A 25,732-nucleotide genomic window follows, 5' to 3' on the forward strand; every position below is an offset into this window, starting at 1 on the left:
ACAATAAACTGAAGGTTGATGTGGGGTGGGAGGGACGCGAGGGGTGATGGGCATTGAGGAGGGCACGTGTTGGGATGAGCACCTGGTGTTGTATGGAAACCAATTTGACAATAAATTTCATATTAAAAAAATAAAAAATAAAATTAAAAAAGCACAGACTGGGCCACTTATAAATAGCAGAAGAATTTTCCCCATGGTTCTAGAGGTTGGAGGTCCAAGATGGAGATGTGATTTCAGCCAGGATCTGGTGAGAGACCTCTCTGGGTTGCATGACAGCATTGAGTTACTTGTGGTTGTAGGACTGAGTTCCTCCTCTCAGAGGGTCATCCTGGCTGCCCCTCTTGATAGGCAGTTCTCCATATGGATATTCAACACGGATATTCTCTCCAGTGGGAGAATCTCTTGCTTTTAAATATTTTTTGATTAGGTCAGGTGCACCTGGTATAATCCCACCTCCCTTTTTTCCCTAAAGTTTATTATTTTGACAGAGCCTGAGATAGCACAAAGGGGGAGGGGCAGAGAGAGAAGGAGAGACAGAATCCCAAGCAGGCCTTCCACTGTCAGCATGGACCCCTACTCAGGGTTCCAACTCAGGAAACCATGAGATTATGACCTCAGGTAAAGGAAACCAATCGTCAGATGCTTGACCAACTGGAGCCACTCAGGCACCTCATTAGCATTTTTTTTTTTTTGAAATTCACAGAGAAGGATACAAGAGGTGACTCTCCTCTCTCTGGCTCAGAGGAGAAAGTGCTGATCCCTCCACCTTCACCCCAGGGAAGCAGAAACTCTGCTGCAAGCCCTTCATAAATGATCTCCTCATGAAAGACAGTGATTGATGTGTTTCCGAATGTGAGAATTTTAGGATAGTTCAGTAGACCACTTTTTCCTATTATGTTTTACTTTTTAAAAACATGAAACAGATGGTACTTTCTCTGTCTTAGCTTACTGGGGCCAGACGTGACCCACACTTTTTGTCCCTTATTCCATTCTGTATACACACCAAAGAAATTCTTTCTGGCAGGTCCCAGCTGAGTCACCTTCTTGGACAGTAAATCTGGTTGTCAGATGGCCCCAGGGTGTGAGAATAGCTCTGTTCCATTCAGGGAGAAGAATAAAGTTTTCCAACTTTGGGTTTTGGCCCCTGGTCTGGTCTCCACTCCCTCTTTACTAGGGAGTCCTAGACTTTGGATAGAAATCTGGTATTTTGCCTTTATGATTTAGTTCTTTCAATGTATACTTGAGAATCTTGGGGAGGAGGAGTCTTCGGTATTCTGAATCTAGCTGGTAACATTTGGAACGAGGGAAATGCCTTGAATATGATTGAAATGACTTTGTCCCTTTCAAATGTGAGATTATTTGCGACTGGGCGGTCACTCTGAAGGTATGGTTCCAGAAGAGCAGCATGGGCAACACCTGTGAACAACACAACCTGTAGGGAATGCGGATTCTCAAGCTCCACCCCGAGCCTATTGAATCAGGCTTTGTACTTTAACAAGACTTCCCGATGGCTCTGATACATGCTAATGCTTCACACAGTATAGAGAAAAACCTGAAGAAACAGCTTCTAGACTTAAAAAAGAAAAAAAGGATTTGTGAAAACATGACAGCCTTGTAATCCAGGGTTGGTGTTTCTTTACAAGGGATTGCCTATAGTCTATCACTTGTCCGACTTGCATGACAAAGCCCAGGGCTCCCTTGCTGCACAATAGAATTTTATATAGTAGATGTCCAGATAATTGAAGTTGAGAACACTCTGTCTTCTTCTAGGGGAAAGAAAACAGAGAGGGAGAAAGAATAAACCAATGAGACATGTGTCCCAGATTCCACCTCTCCAGGTTCAGAAAGCAAGAGGTATATTGTCTTTTCCTCAGTTCATGGAGGAATGAAGAAGCATTAAGAATTGTATGGAAATTTGGTTGGGAGATTGTCAAGGGAATTCACCATGAGGGTGAAAACGAGGTAGCTGTGCAGCGTCTATGTTTAATTTTGCTGGGTAGGCTGTTCCCCGCATACTCCACACTGCTCCACAGGAAGCAATTGACTTAAAGTCTAAGGGACTCATTTCCATAAGCCCGCTCAAAGCATTTTTCCTACAAAAGCAACTATTAACTCAAGAGGAATGAAAAATAGAATTAAAATCTCCCTATCTCATTGTCCTTTCTCACAAATCTGTATCAGAGAATTGGTGCTTAAGAAAATGTGCACACCAATGAGAAAGAATGAAATATGGCCCTGTGTAGCAACGTGGATGGAACTGGAGAGTGTGATGCTAAGTGAAATAAGCCATACAGAGAAAGACAGATACCATATGTTTTCACTCTTATGTGGATCCTGAGAAACTTAACAGAAACCCATGGGGGAGGGGAAGGAAAAAAAAAGAGGTTAGAGTGGGAGAGAGCCAAAGCATAAGAGACTCCTTAAAACTGAGAACAAACTGAGGGTTGATGGGGGATGGGATGGAGGGAAAGGTCGGTGATGGGTATTGAAGAAGGCACCTTTTGGGATGAGCACTGGGTGTTGTATGGAAACCAACTTGACAATAAATTTCATATATTAAAAAAAGAGAGAGAAAAAATAAAAATAAAAATAATAAAACAGGTCTTTTGCAAACAGCCTAAAGATGGATCTTGTTTTCTTATTCATTCTGTTACCCTGTGTCTTTTGACTAGATCATTTAGTCCATTGACATTCAGAGTGAGTACTGAAAGATATGAATTTATTGCCATTGTGTTGCCTTTAGAGTTTGAGTTTCTGGTGGTGTTCTCTGGTCTTTGTTGCTCTTGTCTTTTTTGCTTTGGTTCACCTTTTCTCCCCCGAGAGATTCCCCCACAAAATTTCGTTCCAGGCTGGTTACTGGTCACAAACGTCTATAGTTTTCCTGTGTCTGGGAAACACTTTATCTCTCTTTCTATTTTGAACAAACAGCCTTGCTGAATAAAGAGCTTTGGGCTGCTTATTTTTCCAGTTCAGCACATTAAATATATCCTGCCACTCCTTTCTGTCCTGCCAATTTCTGTGGATAGGTCTGCTGAGAACCTGATCTGGTTGCACTTGTAGGTTAAGGGCTTTTTTCCTTTGCTGCTTTCACAATTCTTTCCTTGTCTGTTTATTTTGTGAATTTGAATATGAAATGACTTGTTGATAGTTGGTGTTCCTTGAATCTGATGGGAGTTCTCTGTGCTTCCTGGGTTTTGATGTCTGTCTTTCCTCAGGGTAGGAAAGTGTTCTGGTATGATTTCCTCACATAAACCTTCTTCTCTGTGTTCTCTGTCTTCATTTTCTGGGACCCTTATTATTCGGATGTTGTTCATTTTTAATGAGTCACCAAATTCTCTAAATCTTATATCATGCTCTTTTGCCTTAGTTTGAGAGATAGAGAGTGAGCAGGAGGGAGCAGGGGGAGAGAGAACCCCAAGCAGGCTCTGAATTGTCAGTGAAAAGCCCACTGTGAAACTTGATCCCAAGAACTGTGAGATCATGACCTGAGCCCAGACCAAGAGCTGAAGGCTTAACTAATTGAACCACCCTGGTGCCCCTCTTTTTTTTTTTTAATTTTTTTTTTCAACATTTTTTATTTATTTTTGGGGCAGAGAGAGACAGAGCATGAACGGGGGAGGGGCAGAGAGAGAGGGAGACACAGAATCGGAAACAGGCTCCAGGCTCCGAGCCATCAGCCCAGAGCCTGACGCGGGGCTCGAACTCACGGACCGCGAGATCGTGACCTGGCTGAAGTCGGATGCTTAACCGACTGCGCCACCCAGGCGCCCCTTCCTCTTTTTTTTTTTAAGTAAGCTCTACACCCATCAACATGGGTCTCAAACCCATGACCCTGAGAGTAAAACTCAAGCACTATATCAACTTAGCCAGCCAGGTGCTCAACAGAGGAAGCCAGGAAACAGTGGAGGTAGGTTTTCAGTGTGCTGAGAGAAAATGACAATCAACCTGAAATCCTAGTCTCAGAGAAAATTGCTGTCAAAACTAAGGGCAAAATACATACACCCATTTCAGGCAACACAGACTGGCATTCCTTGACAATAGCACAATCTTATTACAGGAATTTGTAAAGAATGTATCTGAGGCAAGAGGAAAGTAATCCAGATAGTAAATCACAGGTGAAAAAAAAAAAGGAAGTTTAAACAAATGCAAACTGTGTAAAATAATACTAATGCTTCCTAAGGTTTAATCGGGGAGAATGAGAAAATTAAATATTCAACAATAACAATATATAGATTGGGGTTGAGGGTGGGAATGGAATTAAAATGTTCTAATTTGTTGTATATGAAGAAGATTAAAATAGATTTCTTGAGATTTTGAACAGTTAAGAATGTATGTTGTAATCATTGGGTGATTACAGGAAAAGCATACATAATTTCCAAACTAGGAGAGAAAAACACAAAATGTGGGAAAAAAATCCAAATCATTCAAGTTAAACCACACAGAGGAAGGGGAAGAAAAAGAAATACAGAACAGGTTGGACAAGTAAAAGCAAAGACTAAAACTTTAAATATGCATCCCCATAAGTCACAAGTTTTAACTATGATAAATGCACCAATGTTTTCAGTTAAAAAAAAATAAAGAGTTTTGGAGGGGACTGAAGAAGAAATCCAAGTCAAAAACGTTACGTGAGGGAAAACTTGAAAACAAAAGTGTAGGTAAACCTACAAGCACATTCTAAATAAATAAGAACAGAATATCAAACTACATAGACTTTTCATTCAATAATTCTCGAGAGCTTATCATGTGCCAGGCACTGTTCTGGGCAACTGAATACATCAGCAATTAGAGCTGGTAAGGATCCTTGCCTTTCTGAATCGTTTAGTGGTCCTTGAAGGAGCAGAACATGAACAAAAAACAAATTTGTAAATTACAAAAGATATGAGATGTTCCCTTGTAAAAGAAGGAAAATCACAGAGGGAGGGTAAGGAGGGGGGAGAGCAGAGAAGATGAGTTGAATGCACACCACGATCTCGAAACACCTGCCCTGTTTATCAAGTGTAAGTAGTCCCACTCGTCAAGACAAAACACGGTTTTACATTGATATGCACCACAAAGGGAGGCATCACATGTATAAAGGGAATAATCAAATCACAAGAGGAAACAGACAAATCTCCATGTATGGTGACAGATTTTAACACACACCTCTCGTTGCTAGAACAGGCAGATACAAAAAAATCAAAAAGTACACATGATTGATAAGTTAGACCTAATGAGCATATATAGACTATTTAATGAAATTTCTGAGCCACTTGTTTTCAAGTACATAGGAAAAATTTATTAACGTTGTTCTTATGTTTGTCCATGAAGAAATGCTCTAAAATTTTTGAAATAACATAGACAACATTTCCTGACCACAATGTAATTAAAATAAAAGTAAATAAAATGTCATAAGTTTAGCAATTGGAGAACACAGTTTTAAATAACTGATGGGTCAAAAGAGACAAAAACAGAAATTGATCAATATTTGGAATGAAGTGTAATTAAATTACTGCATTTCAAAGCCTATGAAAAATTACAATTTAGCTTTCAGTGTGTATTGGGAAAGAGAAAGAATGAAAATTAATCAGCAAAATACATATCTGCTTCAGATTCTGTGTCTCCCTCTCTCTCTGCCGCTCCCCCACTCATGCTCTGTCTCTCCCTCTCTCTCTCTCTCTCTCTCAAAAATAAATAAGGACTTAAAAAAATTTTAATTTCACTGAAGTGTAAAGCTTCTACTGTCCCTGGCATATGCCACTCCCTGAGAAGAACCTGCAGTGTAGACAGGGCTGCTTAGAGCTCTCCCCATCCTGCCCTTCTCCTCCTGTCCTTGCCTTGGCTCTGATAGCTCATGGGCTGGGGGAGAAGAGGCAGGAACACTGAAGACCAGTCAGGTGTAGTCTGGCCTTGGTGGGGGTGGGGGATGGTGGCAGCATACTTAGTGGCTCTTCCCCCGCCCAGGAGACCTTTAATGAGTCTTTAGAGAGTCTTCCCTGGGAATCTGCAATCACAAGTCCAACAGACGGCCACTCTCTCCCCTCCCGCCGATTGCTTCCATGTCTGTTCCTGGTGCCTGGACTTCCAGAGCTCTGGTCCACACAGAAGCTGTTGGGATCCCTGCTGGGCCCCTGGGCAAGTCCCCTTCAAACTGGCTTTGGCTGCCTCCCTACTGTGTGGCCCACATTTGATATGAGGAACCTAGCTTTTGCCACCCCCCGCCCCTTAGTGAAAGTTTTGACTGCTTCCAAGACAGCCACCACCGTGTGTACCCTGCTCCCTCCATAGAACACAGCAATAGCCTTCATGTATCCCATGGGACCAGCAGGGAGCAAAGCCAAACTCCAAAGGACACACATCAAGTCCCTTAACATACACCACCCACATCCCTCTGGCAGCATCAAAGTCCTGAGGCCACCTCACTAGCTTTCGGGAAAAGAAAACCTCCATCTCGCTGGATATGGCACGCAGAGAGGAGTCCCTGTGGGGCTTCCCTTATATAGTCACACGGTTACACCTGGGTCACCTTCTGCACTGGGGGGAAGATTGCTCTACAGATGAACCCCAAGAATTGACCAATTCAAATTTGTCATTGTCCCTATAATTGAAGCGTTCTCTTTTAAAAGTCATTCCTCGGTTTCACTCTTATGTGGATCCTGAGAAACGTAACAGAAACCCATGGGGGAGGGGAAGGGAAAAAAAAAAAAAGAGGTTAGAATGGGAGAGAGCCAAAGCATAAGAGACTGTTAAAAACTGAGAACAAACTGAGGGTTGATGGGGGGTGGGAGGGAAGGCAGGGTGGGTGATGGGTATTGAGGAGGGCACCTTTTGGGATGAGCACTGGGTGTTGTATGGAAACCAATTTGACAGTAAATTTCATATATTAAAAAAAAAAAAGTCATTCCTCCTGGGATGCCTGGCTGGATCATTTGGAAGACCATGAGACACTTGATCTCAGGGTCATGAGGTGGAGCCCCATGTTGGGTGTAGAGATTACTTAAATAAAACCTAAAAAGAAAAAGTCCTTTCCTCTTCACCCCTTCAAATATCTATCAAATTAGTTGAAGGAATAAATCTCACAAAACTGGTTCCCACTTCTTCCTTTGGGCATCCTATGTGGATCTTCTGGCATATAGCTTTTGACTGTGGGGTATTGGCAATTAGAAAGATTCAGCTGAAATTGGAGATATTTATGTTAATATCAACCCACATTTACCCCAAGCCTTTCACATAACCTTCGGACCCAGATTTCAAGCTAATGCAGGTCATTTATATTGGACCCTACCTTTGACATCTGATATTCAACTTGTCACAAACCTAACTGAACGTTGTTGCTCCTGACTCTACCCTTCCCCTGAAAATCTTACCTGTCACCCTGAACTTTCCTGTTTCTGAACAGAAGCATGATCATCCTACCCATCACCCACATGGACACATCCTACACATCCTTCACAGTAGACTTCACACCTAAATCCTTCCTCAGGTCTTCTTCTATAAATCCTTGTTTAAATGCCCCATCATGGGTCATGACTATCACATATTTCAACAACAGGGATCATGCACACATTAAACGCTGGAAATACCACAGTCTTCAGCACTGAAATAGAACCATCTTCAGGGAAAACTGGGACATAAAATATGTTAAGAAGTGAGTGAGCAATATTTCAATTGTCAAGTGAAGAGATAATGATTTATCTGATTTACTTGTTTTTCTCTGGGTATGTGTTGCCTTCCAAAATAGAACCTAAGGTTGGGAAAAAAGAAATTAGCTCACATAAGCTGCACATTAAAACGGCCCTCACACAGGTTAATTGTATTAAGAATGCTTCTGCATATCTCTGAGAGAAAATATCTTTTAAACGGTTCTGAAATGAAAAAAGTCAGGAGAGCATGAATACTTACCTCTCTAGAGATACCATCACACAGATGAGTCACTTACAAGGAAGTACTTTTGAACATAAGAACTGCATGATGGCAAAGAGTACTTTGGTCTCACTTTGTCTTTGACACATGTTTTCTCAGGAGAGGATTTTTTCTTCCGTGTTGCTTTTACTGCGTTCTGAATACTGGTGATGAATCTTAGAATGAGCTGGTATTTAGATTCTTAAGTTTTCCAGAGTTAATCTCTAATCCGTCTCCTGAAAAGTCACTGATATGGTAAATACTCTCAGTCATGTTCACAGACAAAACAAAGGACAAATAAAAATTCTAATAATTTGGATGTGGGATGTCTGCAATCCTTGTGAGTGACTGAGAGTCACCCATCTAACTTTGAAGTTTCTTTATTGTTTTAGCAAGACAGAACCTTTCATCTACTTACTGCAAATGTCACAGCATGGAAGGGTAAGGAGAGATTTTTCTGGTGTCAGAAAACAAGCACTAGAGGGAATGTAAAACCATCAACAACAATAAAGATGCTCTGAAAGAGAACTGGGTACCATAAGATTTTTCAATCAGATTCTCACGGGAAAAAGATAGTTTGCTCTCATTAGGTACTTGGAGAAAGTTTAAAGAAGGGGCCTCTTACACACTGTGGACACAGGGAATTTGGAAACCACAGTGACGTTGATAGTATCGATAAGAAAATTGAGTCCCACCTGAAGGGGTGAACAAAGACTGGAATGCAGAAGAAGAGTTGGGTAGAAAGGCCACCAAGGGAGGAGCTGTGACCTTTAGTGTAGGACTGCAGCTAGTCAGAGATGGCCCTGCAGAGATAGAGGTGGGGGAATGGACACCCCAGCCTTGCTTTTCTACTTCCACAGGGCCTCTGACTTGGACTTCCCATTGGCCAGCCAGGCAGAAGTCAGAGAGCAAGAGATCCCACCGATGTAGTGCAACTAGATCAGCCTCAGGGGGCAAAGAGCTGGGTGAAGTGTGATTCTGCAGAGGCAAATGAAGACTATGTGGCCCAGATGGGATTTTTCAGATACAAGTGGAGACATTTTAGGTTAGGATGGTCCCTAAAAAAGAAGTGAGAGAAACACAGTAAGAGAATCCTGTGACTTTCAGATCTCCATGAACCACAGAACAATCTTTCCAGAGAAACCCGATACCTCCCTAACATAGTACTTGTGGCCATGCGGTGCAACGACGCATGTGACCAGTGGTTCAGACACTTAACATGTGCAGGATTTCTGATTTGAATTTTCCTGAGTCTTTGAACTCTATATGCCATTGCCTGATTATGCCAACTTTGTGTGAAGAGGGACAGGTGGCAAGGGGAGGCGGTGGGGACTGAGAGCTGGAAAGACGCTTCGTTCTGGTTAGTTCTCTCTGAATAACAAACCATTCTGAAGCTCAGTGGTTAAAAACAAAAACCATCATTTATTTGTTCTCGTAAAGCTGCCATTTGGGCAGGACTCAGTGGGAATGGATCATCTTTGCTTTCTGCAACTTCGCCTGAGATGGCGGGGCAGCCAGAGGGCCCGCTTCTGTGTTGCCTCATTTGCGTGGCGGGCAAGTTGGTGTGAGTCACAAATGAAAGGTGAGCTGGGAAGTGGGCCAGTGACTTCAGGCCCTCTGCATGGGGGCCTCTCAAGAGGCAGCCTGGGCTTTCTCACAACATGACAGTCAAGTTCCAAGGGCAAGAACCCCAACAGGGCAAGGAAGCATTGCCCACATGTAACCTTAGAGTCACAAGGTGTTGCTTCAACCATCTGCTATTAATTGAAATGGTCCCAGATGTGCTCAGTTCCAAGGTAGAGGACACAGGCCCCGCAAGTCAGTGGCAGGAGTAACAGGGTCAGGTTATAGGAGGAATAAGTAGAAGCTACTGTCACAGCTATCTATGGAAACTACAATCTACCACTATCGCAAATCATCATAAATTCAAAAGAAAAAATGAAATGTTCTTTACTACCAAAACATATGCCATATTTTTGAAAGCACCCTCATAATCACATCTAAAACATGTTCAAATATGCCCTTCTCAGCTTCTTCCCTGATGTTTTCTACTTGTTCATCATAAATCCTCTTTAGCCATTTTATTTTTTCCTCCCGTTCTTCCTGTGATTTATCAGCATATTCCTTTTCTACTAGTTGAATTTCATTATTTAATTGATCGGTGTAGATCTTCTTCAGGTCTTCTTCCCGTTGCCTCAGCCTCTTCTCCGTGTCCTCGTAAATGGCATCAGTAAAGTAAGCCCCTCTGTTTCTCTTCACCATCTCCTCTATCAGCTCCACCAGCTGCTGCACTTGAGCTTCCTTCTTGGCCTCTGAGGCTCTGTTGTTGAAGGCACAGCAGCGGTTCCCACACTCTCTGATGATGTTTTTTAGCTTCACATCTGCATCTGCTAAGAAGTCACTCAGACTCTGCCCCTCCAAGTTATCTTTGCCAGTGAACAACACGATCATGTGCCTCAAGGCTGGCTTCCCAAAGACATACTTGATCAATGCCACGGTCTTCTGCTCTTCATCTGTGTAGCGGCCCAGATGGATGACCAAGACGATGGCGTGGGGCCCAGGGCAGGAGTAGAGGACACACTGGCTGATTTCCCTGCACGTGGTATTCAGGGTCTCCTTGGTGTCAAAGAGCCCTGGTGTGTCAACAACAACAAGTTTTCTCCCCTTCCATTCCTTGGATGCTTTTTGACACGTGGGAGTGACAGCATGGGGAGCAACTTTAGACTCAAAGACTCTACTCCCCAGGATGGTGTTTGCCGTTGCACTCTTCCCACTTCCAGTTTTCCCCACCAAAACAATCCTCAGACTGTTGTCCTGAGGGTCTGCCATGTCATAAAAAAGGAAAGGAGAAGAAAAAGAGTCAACGAAGGTAAGTGGAAACCATCACATTCCTCTTATCTCCTTTGTGTTTCTCCATGAAAACCTGCAGTAGTGTACTATCCATGTTGGTCCCATAAAGACAAAAAGATGAAACAATTCACTCACCATGGAAGAAACAACAAAGTAGTTAAAGAGTTCCCCTACAAAAGAGTACCAGGTCCAGATGGTTTCATGGGGATCTCACTTAACCTTTCTTAAACTATTCCTGATGACTTAAAACAGAAGGAAATCTTTCCTGTTCTTTCTATGCCACAAGTATGATATTGATCCCAAAGGTTAACAAAGATTTCACCAATAAATAAAGCTACAGACATATCTCATTTGCGAATACTAATGCAAAAATCCCAAATAAATTGTCAGACACTAAAAAGTAATACCCCATAATTAAATGTGATTTCTTTCAGAAATACTAGGGTGGTTAAATATGAGAAAATGGATTGTTACAATACATCCCCTTTAGTAGAGTTAAGAAGAAAAATACTTTGATGCAGAACAGACATTTCCCCAAATTCAATGCTGTTTTGGGACCTTGGGAAGATGGCGGCGTAGGAGGACGCTGGGCTCACCGCGCGTCCTGCTGATCACTTGGATTCCACCTACACCTGCCTAAAGAACCCAGAAAACCGCCAGAGGATTAGCAGAACGGAGTCTCCAGAGCCAAGTGCAGACGAGAGGCCCACGGAAGAGGGTAGGAAGGGCGGCGAGGCGGTGCGCGCTCCACCGACTGGCGGGAGGGAGCCGGGGGGGAGAGGCGGCTCGCCGGCCAAGCAGAGCTCCTGAGTTTGGCTGGCAAAAGCGGAGGGGCCGGACAGACTGTGTTCCGACAGCAAGCGCGACTTAGCGTCTGGGAGGTCAGAAGTTAACAGGTCTGCTCAGAAAGCAGGAAGGCTGGAGGACAAAGGGAGGGAGAGCTGCTGAGCCCCCAGACGGCAGAGCTCAGCTTGGCGGGGAACAAAGGCGCTCCAGCGCCATCTCCCTCACCCATCCCCCAGCCAAAATCCCAAAGAGAACCAGTTCCTGCCAGGGAACTTGCTCGCTCCGCGCAAACACCCAACTCTGTGCTTCTGCGGAGCCAAACCTCCGGCAGCGGATCTGACTCCCTCCGGCTGCCACAGGGCCCCTCCTGAAGTGGATCACCTAAGGAGAAGCGAGCTAAGCCTGCCCCTCCTGCCCCCGTGCACCTTGCCTACCCACCCCAGCTAATACGCCAGATCCCCAGCACCACAAGCCTGGCAGTGTGCAAGTAGCCCAGACGGCCACGCCACAGTGAATCCCGCCCCTAGGAGAGGGGAAGAGAAGGCACACACCAGTCTGACTGTGGCCCCAGCGGTGGGCTGGGGGCAGACATCAGGTCGGACTGCGGCCCGCCCACCAACTCCAGTTATACACCACAGCACGGGGGAAGTGCCCTGAGGGTCCTCACCACTCCAGGGACTATCCAAAATGACCAAACGGAAGAATTCCCCTCAGAAGAATCTCCAGGAAATAACAACAGCTAATGAACTGATCAAAAAGGATTTAAATAATATAACAGAAAGTGAATTTAGAATAATAGTCATAAAATTAATCGCTGGGCTTGAAAACAGTATAGAGGACAGCAGAGAACGTCTTGCCACAGAGATCAAGGGACTAAGGAACAGTCACGAGGAGCTGAAAAGCGCTTTAAACGAAATGCAAAACAAAATGGAAACGACGACAGCTCGGATTGAAGAGGCAGAGGAGAGAATAGGTGAACTAGAAGATAAAGTTATGGAAAAAAAAGAGGAAGCTGAGAGAAAGAGAGATAAAAAAAATCCAGGAGTATGAGGGAAAAATTAGAGAACTAAGTGATACACTAAAAAGAAATAATATACGCATAATTGGTATCCCAGAGGAGGAAGAGAGAGGGAAAGGTGCTGAAGGGGTACTTGAAGAAATTATAGCTGAGAACTTCCCTGAACTGGGGAAGGAAAAAGGCATTGAAATCCAAGAGGCACAGAGAACTCCCTTCAGACGTAACTTGAATCGATCTTCTGCACGACATATCATAGTGAAACTGGCAAAATACAAGGATAAAGAGAAAATTCTGAAAGCAGCAAGGGATAAACATGCCCTCACATATAAAGGGAGACCTATAAGACTCGTGACTGATCTCTCCTTTGAAACTTGGCAGGCCAGAAAGGTTTGGCACGATATCTTCAGTGTGCTAAACAGAAAAAATATGCAGCCGAGAATCCTTTATCCAGCAAGTCTGTCATTTAGAATAGAAGGAGAGATAAAGGTCTTCCCAAACAAACAAAAACTGAAGGAATTTGTCACCACGAAACCAGCCCTACAAGAGATCCTAAGGGGGATCCTGTGAGACAAAGTACCAGAGACATCACTACAAGCATAAAACACACAGACATCACAATGACTCTAAACCTGTATCTTTCTATAATAACACTGAATGTAAATGGATTAAATGCGCCAACCCAAAGACATAGGGTATCAGAATGGATAAAAAAAACAAGACCCATCTATTTGCTGTCTACAAGAGACTCATTTTAGATCTGAGGACACCTTTAGATTGAGAGAGAGGGGATGGAGAACTATTTATCATGCTACTGGAGGCCAAAAGAAAGCTGGAGTAGCCATACTTATATCAGACAAACTAGACTTTAAATTAAAGGCTGTAACAAGAGATGAAGAAGGGCATTATATAATAATTACAGGGTCTATCCATCAGGAAGAGCTAACAATTATAAATGTCTATGCGCCGAATACCGGAGCCCCCAGATATATAAAACAATTACTCATAAACATAAGCAACCTTATTGATAAGAATGTGGTCATTGCAGGGGACTTTAACACCCCACTTACAGAAATGGATAGATCATCTAGACACACAGTCAATAAAGAAACAAGGGCCCTGAATGATACATTGGATCAGATGGACTTGACAGATATATTTAGAACTCTGCATCCCAAAGCAACAGAATATACTTTCTTCTCGAGCGCACATGGAACATTCTCCAAGATAGATCATATACTGGGTCACAAAACAGCCCTTCGTAAGTTTACAAGAATTGAAATTATACCATGCATACTTTCAGACCACAATGCTATGAAGCTTGAAATTAACCACAGGAAAAAGTCTGGAAAACCTCCAAAAACATGGAGGTTAAAGAACACCCTACTAACGAATGAGTGGGTCAACCGGGCAATTAGAGAAGAAATTAAAAAATATATGGAAACAAACGAAAATGAAAATACAACAATCCAAACGCTTTGGGACACAGCGAAGGCAGTCCTGAGAGGAAAATACATTGCAATCCAGGCCTATCTCAAGAAACAAGAAAAATCCCAAATACAAAATCTAACAGCACACCTAAAGGAAATAGAAGCAGAACAGCAAAGGCAGCCTAAACCCAGCAGAAGAAGAGAAATAATAAAGATCAGAGCAGAAATAAACAATATAGAATCTAAAAAAACTGTAGAGCAGATCAACGAAACCAAGAGTTGGTTTTTTGAAAACATAAACAAAATTGACAAACCTCTAGCCAGGCTTCTCAAAAAGAAAAGGGAGATGACCCAAATAGATAAAATCATGAATGAAAATGGAATTATTACAACCAATCCCTCAGAGATACAAACAATTATCAGGGAATACTATGAAAAATTATATGCCAACAAATTGGACAACCTGGAAGAAATGGACAAATTCCTAAACACCCACACTCTTCCAAAACTCAATCAGGAGGAAATAGAAAGCTTGAACAGACCCATAACCAGCGAAGACATTGAATCGGTTATCAAAAATCTCCCAACAAATAAGAGTCCAGGACCAGATGGCTTCCCAGGGGAGTTCTACCAGACGTTTAAAGCAGAGATAATACCTATCCTTCTCAAGCTATTCCAAGAAATAGAAAGGGAAGGAAAACTTCCAGACTCATTCTATGAAGCCAGTATTACTTTGATTCCTAAACCAGACAGAGACCCAGTAAAAAAAGAGAACTACACGCCAATATCCCTGATGAATATGGATGCAAAAATTCTCAATAAGATACTAGCAAATCGAATTCAACAGCATATAAAAAGAATTATTCACCATGATCAAGTGGGATTCATTCCTGGGATGCAGGGCTGGTTCAACATTTGCAAATCGATCAACGTGATACATCACATTAACAAAAAAAAAGAGAAGAACCATATGATCCTGTCAATCGATGCAGAAAAGGCCTTTGACAAAATCCAGCACCTTTTCTTAATAAAAACCCTTGAGAAAGTCGGGATAGAAGGAACATACTTAAAGATCATAAAAGCCATTTATGAAAAGCCCACAGCTAACATCATCCTCAACGGGGAAAAACTGAGAGCTTTTTCCCTGAGATCAGGAACACGACAGGGATGCCCACTCTCACCGCTGTTGTTTAACATAGTGCTGGAAGTTCTAGCATCAGCAATCAGACAACAAAAGGAAATCAAGGCATCAAAATTGGCAAAGATGAAGTCAAGCTTTTGCTTTTTGCAGATGACATGATATTATACATGGAAAATCTGATAGACTCCACCAAAAGTCTGCTAGAACTGATACATGAATTCAGCAAAGTTGCAGGATACAAATTCAATGCTGTTTTAACAGATACTTCTTTAATGTGATTTTATAGAAATATAAATTTTAACAAATTTGTCACCATTTTTTCTCTGCAGCTAAAATAGTTGACTATTAAGTTCATTTGGATGAATGAAGAAAGAAAATTAGCCTGTATAGTCAAAAAAGAGAAGAACGATGAGGGAGGGCCATCTCTACCAGATAGTAAAATATTTTACCCCTATAATTAAGGCAGTATGACATGTGTGTGAACAGAGACAGAACAGAAAACAAAAACAGACAATTCAGAAATAGTCCTAATTGGTCTACTATATTCATGAGTATCCAGTTAAATGTATTACGTTACATTTATCTTCAGTAAAGCAGCATCTCACACCAATGGGGAGAAAGGTGGACTAATAACCAGCATTGGGATAACTACAAAACCAAACAGAAAAAGACAAAACTGCACCCACGTCTTCACGCCATTCACTTGCCAAATACATTAGAAATATAAACACTAAAAAACAATCCACATAAATACTAGAAAAAACTCAGACAAATCCTTTGTAACCTAGGGGCGGGGCAACTCTTTCTAAGATTTGAAAGATTGTAAGGAAAAGGATTCATACATCTGACTACATAAAGACCTAAAAGACAATGGGAGACAACGAACATCACAGACAATTAAAATACGAATGTCAGATTATATCAAAGAGGGTTAATTCTCCCCTTACACAAAGAATACCTAAAAGCAGAGAGGCAAATTCCAACAGCTCAATAGAAAATGGAGCAAGACATAGGAATAGAGAGTTCAAAGAAAAAAAAAAGAAATGCCAATGCTCCTCAACAATGTAAAAATATATGAACACTCCCTTAAAGTAGAGAAAAATAAATCCAACATAGGAAAAGAAAATAACTAAATATAGTAAATTAAAATTACACTGAGATACTATTTCTCCACTTACGGATTTGGCAAAAATCGAAAAATTTGCTGCTATAATCAGTCAGTAAAGGTTGAGAGGATACAGGTTCTCTTCTCCATGGCTAAGAAATTGAAAAACAGTCTAAAACCTACAGAGGAGAAATTAGCAATATCATACAAATTACATATACATTTATTCTTGGATTGTGAGTCCCAATTTTAGGATTTATGCCTGTAGTGGTAAAGGGCAGATCACCCCTAAACGTGCAATGTTGGCATACAGACTATTTCTTTTTTTTTTTTTTTAATTTTACATTTATTTATTTTGGAGAAACAGAGTGAGACAAAGCGTGAGCGGGGGAGGGGCAGAGAGAGAAGAAGACACTGAATCTGAAGCAGGCCCCAGGCTCCAAAAATCGGTTAGCACAGAGCCTGACACGGGGCTGGAACCCAGGAACTGTGAGATCATGACCTGAGCGAAGGCGGACGCTCAACCGACTGAGACACCCAGGCGCCCCAGCATACTGACTATTTTAAATAAAAGTAACTTAAGATACAGCCTGCGTGGGAAGATTACTAAGACCTTCTTCTGTCCCCCTGCAAGCAGGAAACAAATCTCCCGTGTAAAAGGTGCCCTTCCTGTCCCAGGAGGTAAAGAAACACCCCTATGACCAAGGATGGGAGATTTAGAGCCAAGAAGACTGTATAAACAGCCCACTACTTTCTACTAATTTACTACCCCAGCCCAAAGTCCCCTTAGAATTCCTCCCTAACAGATGCTCCCAAAGTTAAGTTTTCCTGGTTTTGTCAATCCCTCACAGATCCATCGTCCCTTTGCCTAAAAAGTATAAAAACTTCCTGCCTTGGTCAATTCTCTTGGTCTTACTTTCATTACTGAACATTTGTGCAAACTGCTTTTTTTTCTCTTGTTAATCTGCCTCAAGTGAATGTAATTCTTAGTGCAGCTGGAAGACCTTGAAGGGTAGAGGAAGAAGTTCCCCTTCCTCATGTCCCAGAGCTACACTGACAAAAACACAGGAAAAGATTAGGCATATGTTTATTCTCTGTGTCACCATTTGTAATAATTAAAGACAAAAAATCCACCAAATACCCGCCAGTAGGAGTCTGGTTGAATAAACTAAGGTATATACACACAGTGATGTACTATCCAACTGTAGAAAGGAATAAGAAATACCTCTCTATGCCAGGATGGAGAGATCTCCAGGATATTTCACTAAGCAAAAAAAAAAAAAAAAAAAAAAAGGCAAAGTGAAGAAAATAGTTTACTGTCATTTCTCTAGTGGGGAGGAACTTGAACTGTAGGTACAAAATATAACATATATTTCATGCACATGAAAAAGCAATGGCAGATCATCTGAACCGTCACCAAAGAAGTTACTGACAGAGGGATGGGAGGAATAAGGCGGGGGACAGGGTAGAAGCTGAGAACTACTTTGAGTATACTTCGATTTCATAGATTTGTCTTGAAAGCATGTACTTCCTTCTTTTTGAGAGTTCGAATTACAGCTCTTTTCCTTTATGAAAGACCTACATGTGTACCTGCTGTTGCTGGCTGACATAAATTCAAAGAGGATTTTTCATTTGTACAAAAAAAAGCTGAACACGAATACAGCGTTCCGCATTTGTTTTACAGCCAGTTGAGCTAATAGAGAGGCCGAGTGGGCCGTTGTCCACGCCAGCTGCCAATCACCTTCCCCGGGAACCACACACAGGGGTTCACCATCCAGCCACCAGAGCTGTGAGCCAGATGAGCACGTGGGCTTTCTCTCAATTGAATTTGTGCATCTGTTAACAAGTTGTGTCTAAAAGTATCAGAAACACATAAGGGAGGTTATTTGGGGGAGATCTGGGAATGCGCACCCTTTTTCCATGTACATTGATAATAATGGCTTCTATCCTTTATGTCATTTTGTTTCATAAAAGATTTCATAGGAAAGTTCTGCTTGTGGATAGTGAGGAACATCTGTAAATAGCTTACATAATTATACAACAAAAACTATATTTTCAGATAACTAGTAAAAATCAAAAGCAAATTAAATACATAGTATTTGGTGTAATAGACAAACCACACAAAGAATTGGTCTAAGAAACTTGAAAATGCAGTTGCTTCATTGGCTAATGTCCTAATGGGGTATAGTGTAAGGCCAAATAGGGGCAAAAAACGTCAAGAAAATCTTAAATTGCTTTCAGGAATCCTGTCCTATACTTAGCTTTTTGTGCACATGTGTAGTTTTGAAGCCCAAGGACAAACCCAGTGGCAATGAACACCCTTAGCACCCATACTGTGCCCTTCAAATGCCATTTCCCACCAAAAACTTTAGGACTCTTAGGAGAAGGTACCGATTCCAGATCTGAGCCATGAAATCTTGGATCCTAGACTATCTACTCATACTAGAAAGCGAGGATTCTATCAGAAACTACTCAGACCGTGGGACGCCTGGCTAGCTCTGTCAATACAGCATGCATCTCTTGATCCCATGTTCATGAGTTCTAGCCCCACATTGGGTGCAGACATCCCTTTCAAAAAACAATTTTTGGATCTCACTGAAAGGACTACAGAGCCAACTTGAAGAGGCTGACTGGACAGAGATGGGGTAATTTGAGTACCAATGAGAATAATAATTTCAATGGATTAAAATTCATCAAATATGTTGAAGTTCATGAACTCATAACAATACCAACATCGCAAAGAAGTGAAGTGTTCTCTTTGGGGTATGCTAGGAAATGATGTCATCAGTCTGAACATGGACAAAAAAGAATCAAGCATTCCTTTTTTCTTATTAACTACACCTTATGGAAATGAAAGTATGATTCAGGGGAACTTTCTTTTTAAAGGATTATGCCACCCAGTAAATGAAGAAAGAATGATAGAATTATAATATAATTTGCGACCGTTAGTGAAACAAAGTTAGTCTAGGCTATCGTTACTGTCTGCTACATTACAGAAAGAGACAGAAGAATATATAAGGTGCCTTTTGATGGACGTTTACAACTGCACCTATGAAATATTGCCACCCAAATAACCAGGCAAGCCTTAATCTGATCAAGCCTCTCCTTAAATTTAAATTTATGCAAACACTGAAACTAGAAGAACATGTCATATGACGTCTTGAGGATTTAACGAGCAAAATGTACACTGTCCAATTCTCTTGGACAAAGATCAACCGTTTCTTTAAAAGAAACATTTTACAAAAAGAAACAGAAAGGTGAAAACTTATTTATCAAATTAAACTTAAGAGATATGAAATAATTGCAATTTATGAACCGTATTTGGAGCTGATTTCAATTTTATTTTTAAAAAAAATTTTTTTAATGTTTATTTATTTTTGAGAGAGACAGAGACAGAATGCCAGTGGGTTAGGGGCAGAGAGAGAGGGAGACCCAGAAGCAGAAGCAGGCTCCAGGCTCTGAGCTGTCAGCACAGAGACCGACGCGGGGCTCGAACTCACGAGCTGTGAGATCATGACCTGAGCCGAAGTCAGACACACAACCGACGGAGCCACCCAGGCACCCCTGATTTCAATTTTAAAATCTATGAGACAATCTGGGGATTGGAATACACCTGGTAATTGTTTAAAAATTCTAGTTGCTTTCTGAAGTCTGATCATGGTATATTTTAATGACCTTTATCTCCCAGACATACATATGTAAATACTTACTGATAAAGTGATAAAAATTTTTAGTATTTTAGTAATTTAGTAATTTTTAGTATTCTAATGTTTGAAGTGTATTAATTATTTAATTAATTTATTTCTACATCCAGCGTGGGGCTCGAACTCACAACCCTGAGATCAAGAGTCCCATGCTCTTCCCACAGAGTCAGATAGGCGCCCCCACTCTACTTTTTAAATGAGGAAATAGATGTGGCTCAGAAATGCTGAGAAAGTTGCCCAAGGTCACTGCGCTAATGGGCTTTGGGCAGAGGAGGGATCCAATATAAAGTATGTCTGACCCCTACGCTCATGCATAACCCTTGCAAGCTCTGGCCTCTTCCTGGTTCCTTCTCAGGTCCTTGATTCTACATTTCTGTTTACATTGGATCAGAAATAGATCATGGGAGGCCAGGGGAGGTATTTCACTCTCTCTCCAGAAACGTGAACTGGTAGCAACCCTGGAATTAGGGAAGGCAACCAAAGGGCTTCACGCACATTTGTTTTCTATAGAATAGCTCATTCTCTCCCCAAGGCACCCCTTCCTTACCTCCTCTGTTACACTGTCAATCACACCATTTCTCTCCTTAAATGTGGGAAAGGACACCGCCAGCTGAATTCTAGATTTACTGTGCCATTTGTGACCTGGGTATCCCAGGGAATTTTATAAAACCACATGCACACCATCTGGGATTCAGATTTTCTTTCAGGAAAGAGAGGGATTGGGCCAGACTGGTCTCTAAATTGCCTTCCAGCTCTAAAGACCTGCCTTGAGGACACTAGTTTCCCACTAAGGGAAATAGATGGGGTGTCAGGCAGCACTCACTCTGTCATGACAGCAACTGATGGAAGATATGCTGTTCAGCAAGTTTGTCCTGATAAATAGGAGACGTGTGGACATGGGCCACTCAATCTCCTCAGTCCCACCCTACCTTCTGCCAAGACCCCGGTGGTAGCATCCTCATTGCTGGGCTGCTGGCACAGTACCCGGTCCCTTCTAGGAACAGAACCCACACCCATGCACACCCCTATGTCCTGCTGCCCCTCACGGCTCCATTGCTCCCAGGCCAGGCTCACCTTCTTTTGAAGGAGCTAATAAGTTCCCCATTGTTCTCCAAAGAATCTGTTTGAGCTGCTGCTTTTGCTTTCACTGTGAGGAAAAAGTGTTTGCACCCTTTAAACCTCTGAAGCAGGAAGCTCAGATTGGGTGGAGCTAGTGAAGGAACTATTTGACTTTAAAGAGACAGAAATATTGCCCTATAATTGGAGGAGTGCTTTAGTTTTACCAAGGTGTAAGCTTTTTCTCCATGTGCCTGCTCTCACACCAAATTTTCCAAACCTATGTTTGTTGTATGGGGTTATACTGGTGGATCCCAAAGGCCCTTATGACATGACACAAATCATGCACACAGAGCCAGGCATGGTGTTGGATCATCTTCCCTGCATGGCGTGGGAGACTCTGGGGTGATTTTAGGAAGAAGATGGTTAGATGTGTCCAAATTTAGAGCCTGGGATACTTCCCAGTGATTGTATCATATGGGTTTTCATGATAGTCTTTCATGAAGGTCTCAAGTTACTCATTAAGAATTTACCAGCCTTCAGGTACAAAGCCAAGAGTCTAAACCATTGGGAGCCAAGAGAAAAAAAGGAAGATGTGGCCTGGAAAAAGTCTTCCAATGACCGTACACCTTCTCTGGTTTTCTTCATATGGTTCTTTCAAGCCCCAAAATATGCATGACCTGACAACAAAAGATGCACCCAGGGTGGAGATCAAACTTTCCCCTACAACCTTCCTACTTTCCTCTACCCCAGACCCAGGCACTGGTAGATTTTCCCAGATTTAGCCAGTGCATCCACTCCAACCTGCTCTGGAAACTTTGAGATGATAGGCAGATGGTCAAACCTCTCATGGTTGACCAGCTGTTCCAATTGTCTCTTGCATCATCATAAAATTATAATGTTTTTGATTATATATTGTTGTTTACTACATTGAGACATGGGATTACTTGATGCTCACACTTGAAGGTGGGTACCAAGAGAACTAAATGTGGCAGGAAGTAGTGGACAATGGGGAGGCAACCCATGAAGGGAAGCAGCTAGATTTGGAAATTATTGCTCCATATCATTAGACCAGTTATTGGTGCTAATGACTTGGAGGGCCCCAGGTAACTGTTTTCCAACTTGCAATAAAGACACAGACCAGAACCAGCTATGTAATTTGCAAAGTCTGGCACAAAAGGAATATGCCAGGCCCTTTGTCAAAAACAAACAAAAAAATTAAGAATTTCAAGATGACATCAATAGAACAGTAAACCCTTCTAAGTACAAGGCCCTGTGCAATGGCACAGGTCACATACCCATGAACTTGGTCTTGATGAGACTACATACATAAAAGTCTAGAGGAGAGCTAGAATCATATTTCCTGCTCAAAATATCTCTACCATTTCCTAGTTTCATTTCAAGCTACATATTCCTTGAGTGAAACTTGTCCTTGGATGTTTTCATGGTCAGCTAATTGCTTCTCCAGGTATTATGCTCAGGTACGCTGTTAAGTTCCCTAGAGGGAACAGGAGACTAGTTGACACAGAATCCATGGATGCCACAAGAAATCAGATGCGGGTCTCAAATGGTAACAGCCTTGTGATCCTTGGTCAAAAAGGAGCATGTGGCCCCCATCAGTCCCATCCTGAGCCCTAAGTTAGGAGTGATCTCCTTCTAGAAGATTCTGGATAGAAGCAGTGTAGCCCCATATCTGAATTGTTCACTTAGCCACGCTCCTGATCATTGAGGGCTTCCTTCCACTTGCACCTATGCTGTGAGCCACAGGCCTCTCCACCGCTTGTCTCCTCCTGCAACCCTGGAAACACAACTTTCCACCCAGGATCTTGCTCCTTCCACACAGTCAGAAGCGGAGAGATAAATGTGGACAAAGCCACAGCTTCCTTTTTTATGTTTTCCTTTGATTCTTTCCATTTCACACACACAGAGAAATGTGGATATAATGAATTTTCAAAAGGTGTGGGGTCATTAAAAGACATTCTTTGAATTCTACAGGAGTCTTCTTGTGGGGTTCAGGGTGTTTTCTGCTGCTCAGATCTAGATAATCTCAAAGCTCAACTTATCAAAATAGTGCAGAAATAATAACAGTAGTTTAAAAGAATCGTTCCCCCATTGCCCTGTTTCTTCTACATATCGTCTTTGGAACTTTGGTGGATCCATTTCCTATTGCCTCCATAACAAATTCCCAAAACAATAGTAGCTGAAAGCAATATAAACTTCATCTTCTGCAGTTATGGAGGACAAGAGCATGGAATTAGTTTTATGGAGATAAAATCAAGGTCTTCCAGAGCTGGTTCTTTCTGGAGGCTCCAGGAGAGAATCCATCCATTGCCTCTTACATCTTCTAGAAGCTGCCAGATTTCCTGGGCTTGTGGCCACATCACACCAATCTCTGCTGCCTTTATCACATTGCCTACATGCCTCTCCTTAGAAGGACCTTTCTGATTACATCTGGGGCCCACCCAGATAATCCGGAATAATCTCCCCATCTCAAAGTCATTAACTTAATCACATCTGCAAAGATGCTTATGGAATAAGGTAACATTCACACGCTCTGGGGATTAGAGTGTGGCCATCTTTCGGGAAACACCATCCAGCCTGCCACATTTGGGTGAGTTAACCTCTCTGCAACCCACTCCCCTAATCTTTAAAATGGAATACTTACATCAGACAGTCATTGTGAAACCACATAAATTTGTACACATGACGTGGTACTCAAACCATAGTGATCAATAGGTATTAGTTAGTAGTAATAATTCAACCCTCAATGCTAGTCTCATAGATTACCATCCTGAGGCTCATCTACACATCATAGATGCTGTCTTAGCGTGGACAGCCATACCACAGCCTGGGAGCAGGAACAACAGGAATTAATCTCTCACAGTTCTGGAGACTGGGCAACCTAAGCCCAATGTGCCAGCCAACTTGTTTCCCTGGGGAAGGCTCACTTCCTGATTTGCGAATGGCACTGTCTCACCGTGTCCATACATGATGGAGCGAGGAAGCAACTCTCTGCTATCTCTTCTTCCAAGGGCACTAATCTTATCAAGAGGACCCCAGATTCATGAACTCATGGAAACCCACTTACGTTACCCCCAAATACCATCATGTTGGGGTTAGGGATTCTGGAGCCTTCTCTCTTGGTGCCAAATAAAACTAGTCACTTCTACTTTGTAACAATCTCTTTTAAGTGGATATCACTCAAGGTTTCCTGGTTTCTCCCCACTCACTCCACCCACAAAGGGCACTGCATGAAAAGGAAGACTCAGCACCTCCACAGCCTGTCTACCAGGATAAGGGAACTGGATTATCTATAGCCCTGCACTCACATGTCTTTAATGAAATTGTCTTCTGGCTCCACGGATGTGCAAGAAGAGCTGCCTCTTGCAGGCTAATAGCAGCCTTGTCACAAAAGAGATATAGGTGTTAGGTGTGACAGTGAACTTGGGGCTGAATCCCTCAAAGGAAACATTGAACAAACCCTCATGAAATAAGGACCATGCCCCCCAAAGAGCCTTTTACTGTCTTCCACGATGTTATATTCGGTTATGAACCACAACCATTCAGTCCTGTTCTCAAACAGGTCTCTGCTTCCTCCTAAGGCTTCTCTGAAGATCTACCAAAAGTGACCACTCAGAATCTGTGACTTCACCAGAGGGTCACAATCTTGGAGCTGCAGGGGAAAAACTGTAGGACGTGCTCTGAACCACTGTTGCCTCAAAGAGACTCTTCAGAGCAGGTTTGCAAGATGGCAGCACTGACTCAGTGCTCAGACTGTGCCAGTGAGCAAAGCCAGGACTACTGGGACTCTCAGTCTGGAAGCATATGTACCTCATGAAATCAGACGACTGACTCAAGATCCAGCAGAGTGAGAAGTAATGACATAGGACTGAGTGAATGGATTCAAAATGTGCCATTGTGGTTATTTGTTTGGAATATTGATGCAACAGTTTGTGGTCATTTGTTACAGCAGCTCCTGGGGGAATTAATATAGATTTTAAGGCCAAGAAGTAGAGTCCTGCTCCGGTAATTACCTAAAATGTAGGAGTCGTTTTGAAATTGAGTAATGCACGGATGCTCGAAGAATTCTGAGGTACATGATAAAAATAAAGGCCTAAGAGGATGTCAGTGGTAGGATGAGCATCCAGGTCACTTTCTGGTGAGGTCCCAGAGAGAGGTGGGGACCACGCTGCTGGACATTGGAGGGACGATGGCACTTGCTATAAAATGACAGGGGAAGGGAGGCGGGCTAAACTGAGGTGGGCTGCTGGGTGGAGAGTAGACCATGTAAGTGATGAACTTGAATATTTAGCTGAGGAGAATTCCGAGAACAATGTGGAAGATGTGGCCTGGTGTCTCCTTGCTGCTTCTAATGAAATGCGTGAGGAAAGAGAGTGGTGGCTTATCTCCAGCCAAAGAGCACCAAGATGGCCAGCTGCCAGCAGAGCCCAGGAAGAAGCAAGCAAGGTCCTCCCCTCAAGGCTTCAGAGAGCACACGCCTCTGCTGGCATCTTGACTTTGGACTCCAGGAGCTACCACACAATCCATGTCTCAGCTGTTTCAACTGGAGTTTGGACGACCTGTCGTGCAGTGCTAGGCATCCAGTATGTCCCCTCCACCTTGCCCCTGCCTGCTTTCTTGTCCCATCCTCTGAGAAACCCAAAGGTCTCCCCTTCTGTGGCACAGTGTGAGCGGGCAAATCATCTAGACTACGTTCTTCCTCATTCCCACCACATTTCTGGCCCAGACGGACCCCGGGTCTCCCTG

General features: G+C 42.5%; 2 protein-coding genes across 2 annotated transcripts in view; one reads left to right on the plus strand and one right to left on the minus strand.

Moving 5' to 3' along the window:
• Nucleotides 1-25,732, plus strand: part of LOC131508389 (uncharacterized) — a 44,805-nt gene that overhangs the window by 7,581 nt on the left and 11,492 nt on the right. The gene's annotated exons all lie outside the window — the stretch shown is intronic.
• Nucleotides 9,281-21,088, minus strand: LOC131508757 (GTPase IMAP family member 7-like). Its single transcript, XM_058723862.1, has 2 exons — nucleotides 20,984-21,088; nucleotides 9,281-10,700 (listed from the first exon to the last, which is right to left on the minus strand). Exons 1-2 carry the CDS (start codon nucleotides 21,012-21,014, stop codon nucleotides 9,832-9,834), a joined length of 900 nt encoding a protein of 299 aa, XP_058579845.1. The 5' UTR covers nucleotides 21,015-21,088; the 3' UTR covers nucleotides 9,281-9,831.

Source organism: Neofelis nebulosa, chromosome 4 (assembly GCF_028018385.1).
Source record: "Neofelis nebulosa isolate mNeoNeb1 chromosome 4, mNeoNeb1.pri, whole genome shotgun sequence".
Lineage (NCBI taxonomy): Eukaryota > Metazoa > Chordata > Mammalia > Carnivora > Felidae > Neofelis > Neofelis nebulosa.

Bases quoted from the DNA above. Each gene is read 5' to 3' on its own strand.
- LOC131508757 (XM_058723862.1), bottom strand. From the start codon at position 21,014: ATGGGGAACTTATTAGCTCCTTCAAAAGAAG. The intron at 10,701-20,983 runs GTGAGCCTGGCC...ATGACATGGCAG, and splicing joins ATTAGCTCCTTCAAAAGAAG to ACCCTCAGGACAACAGTCTG.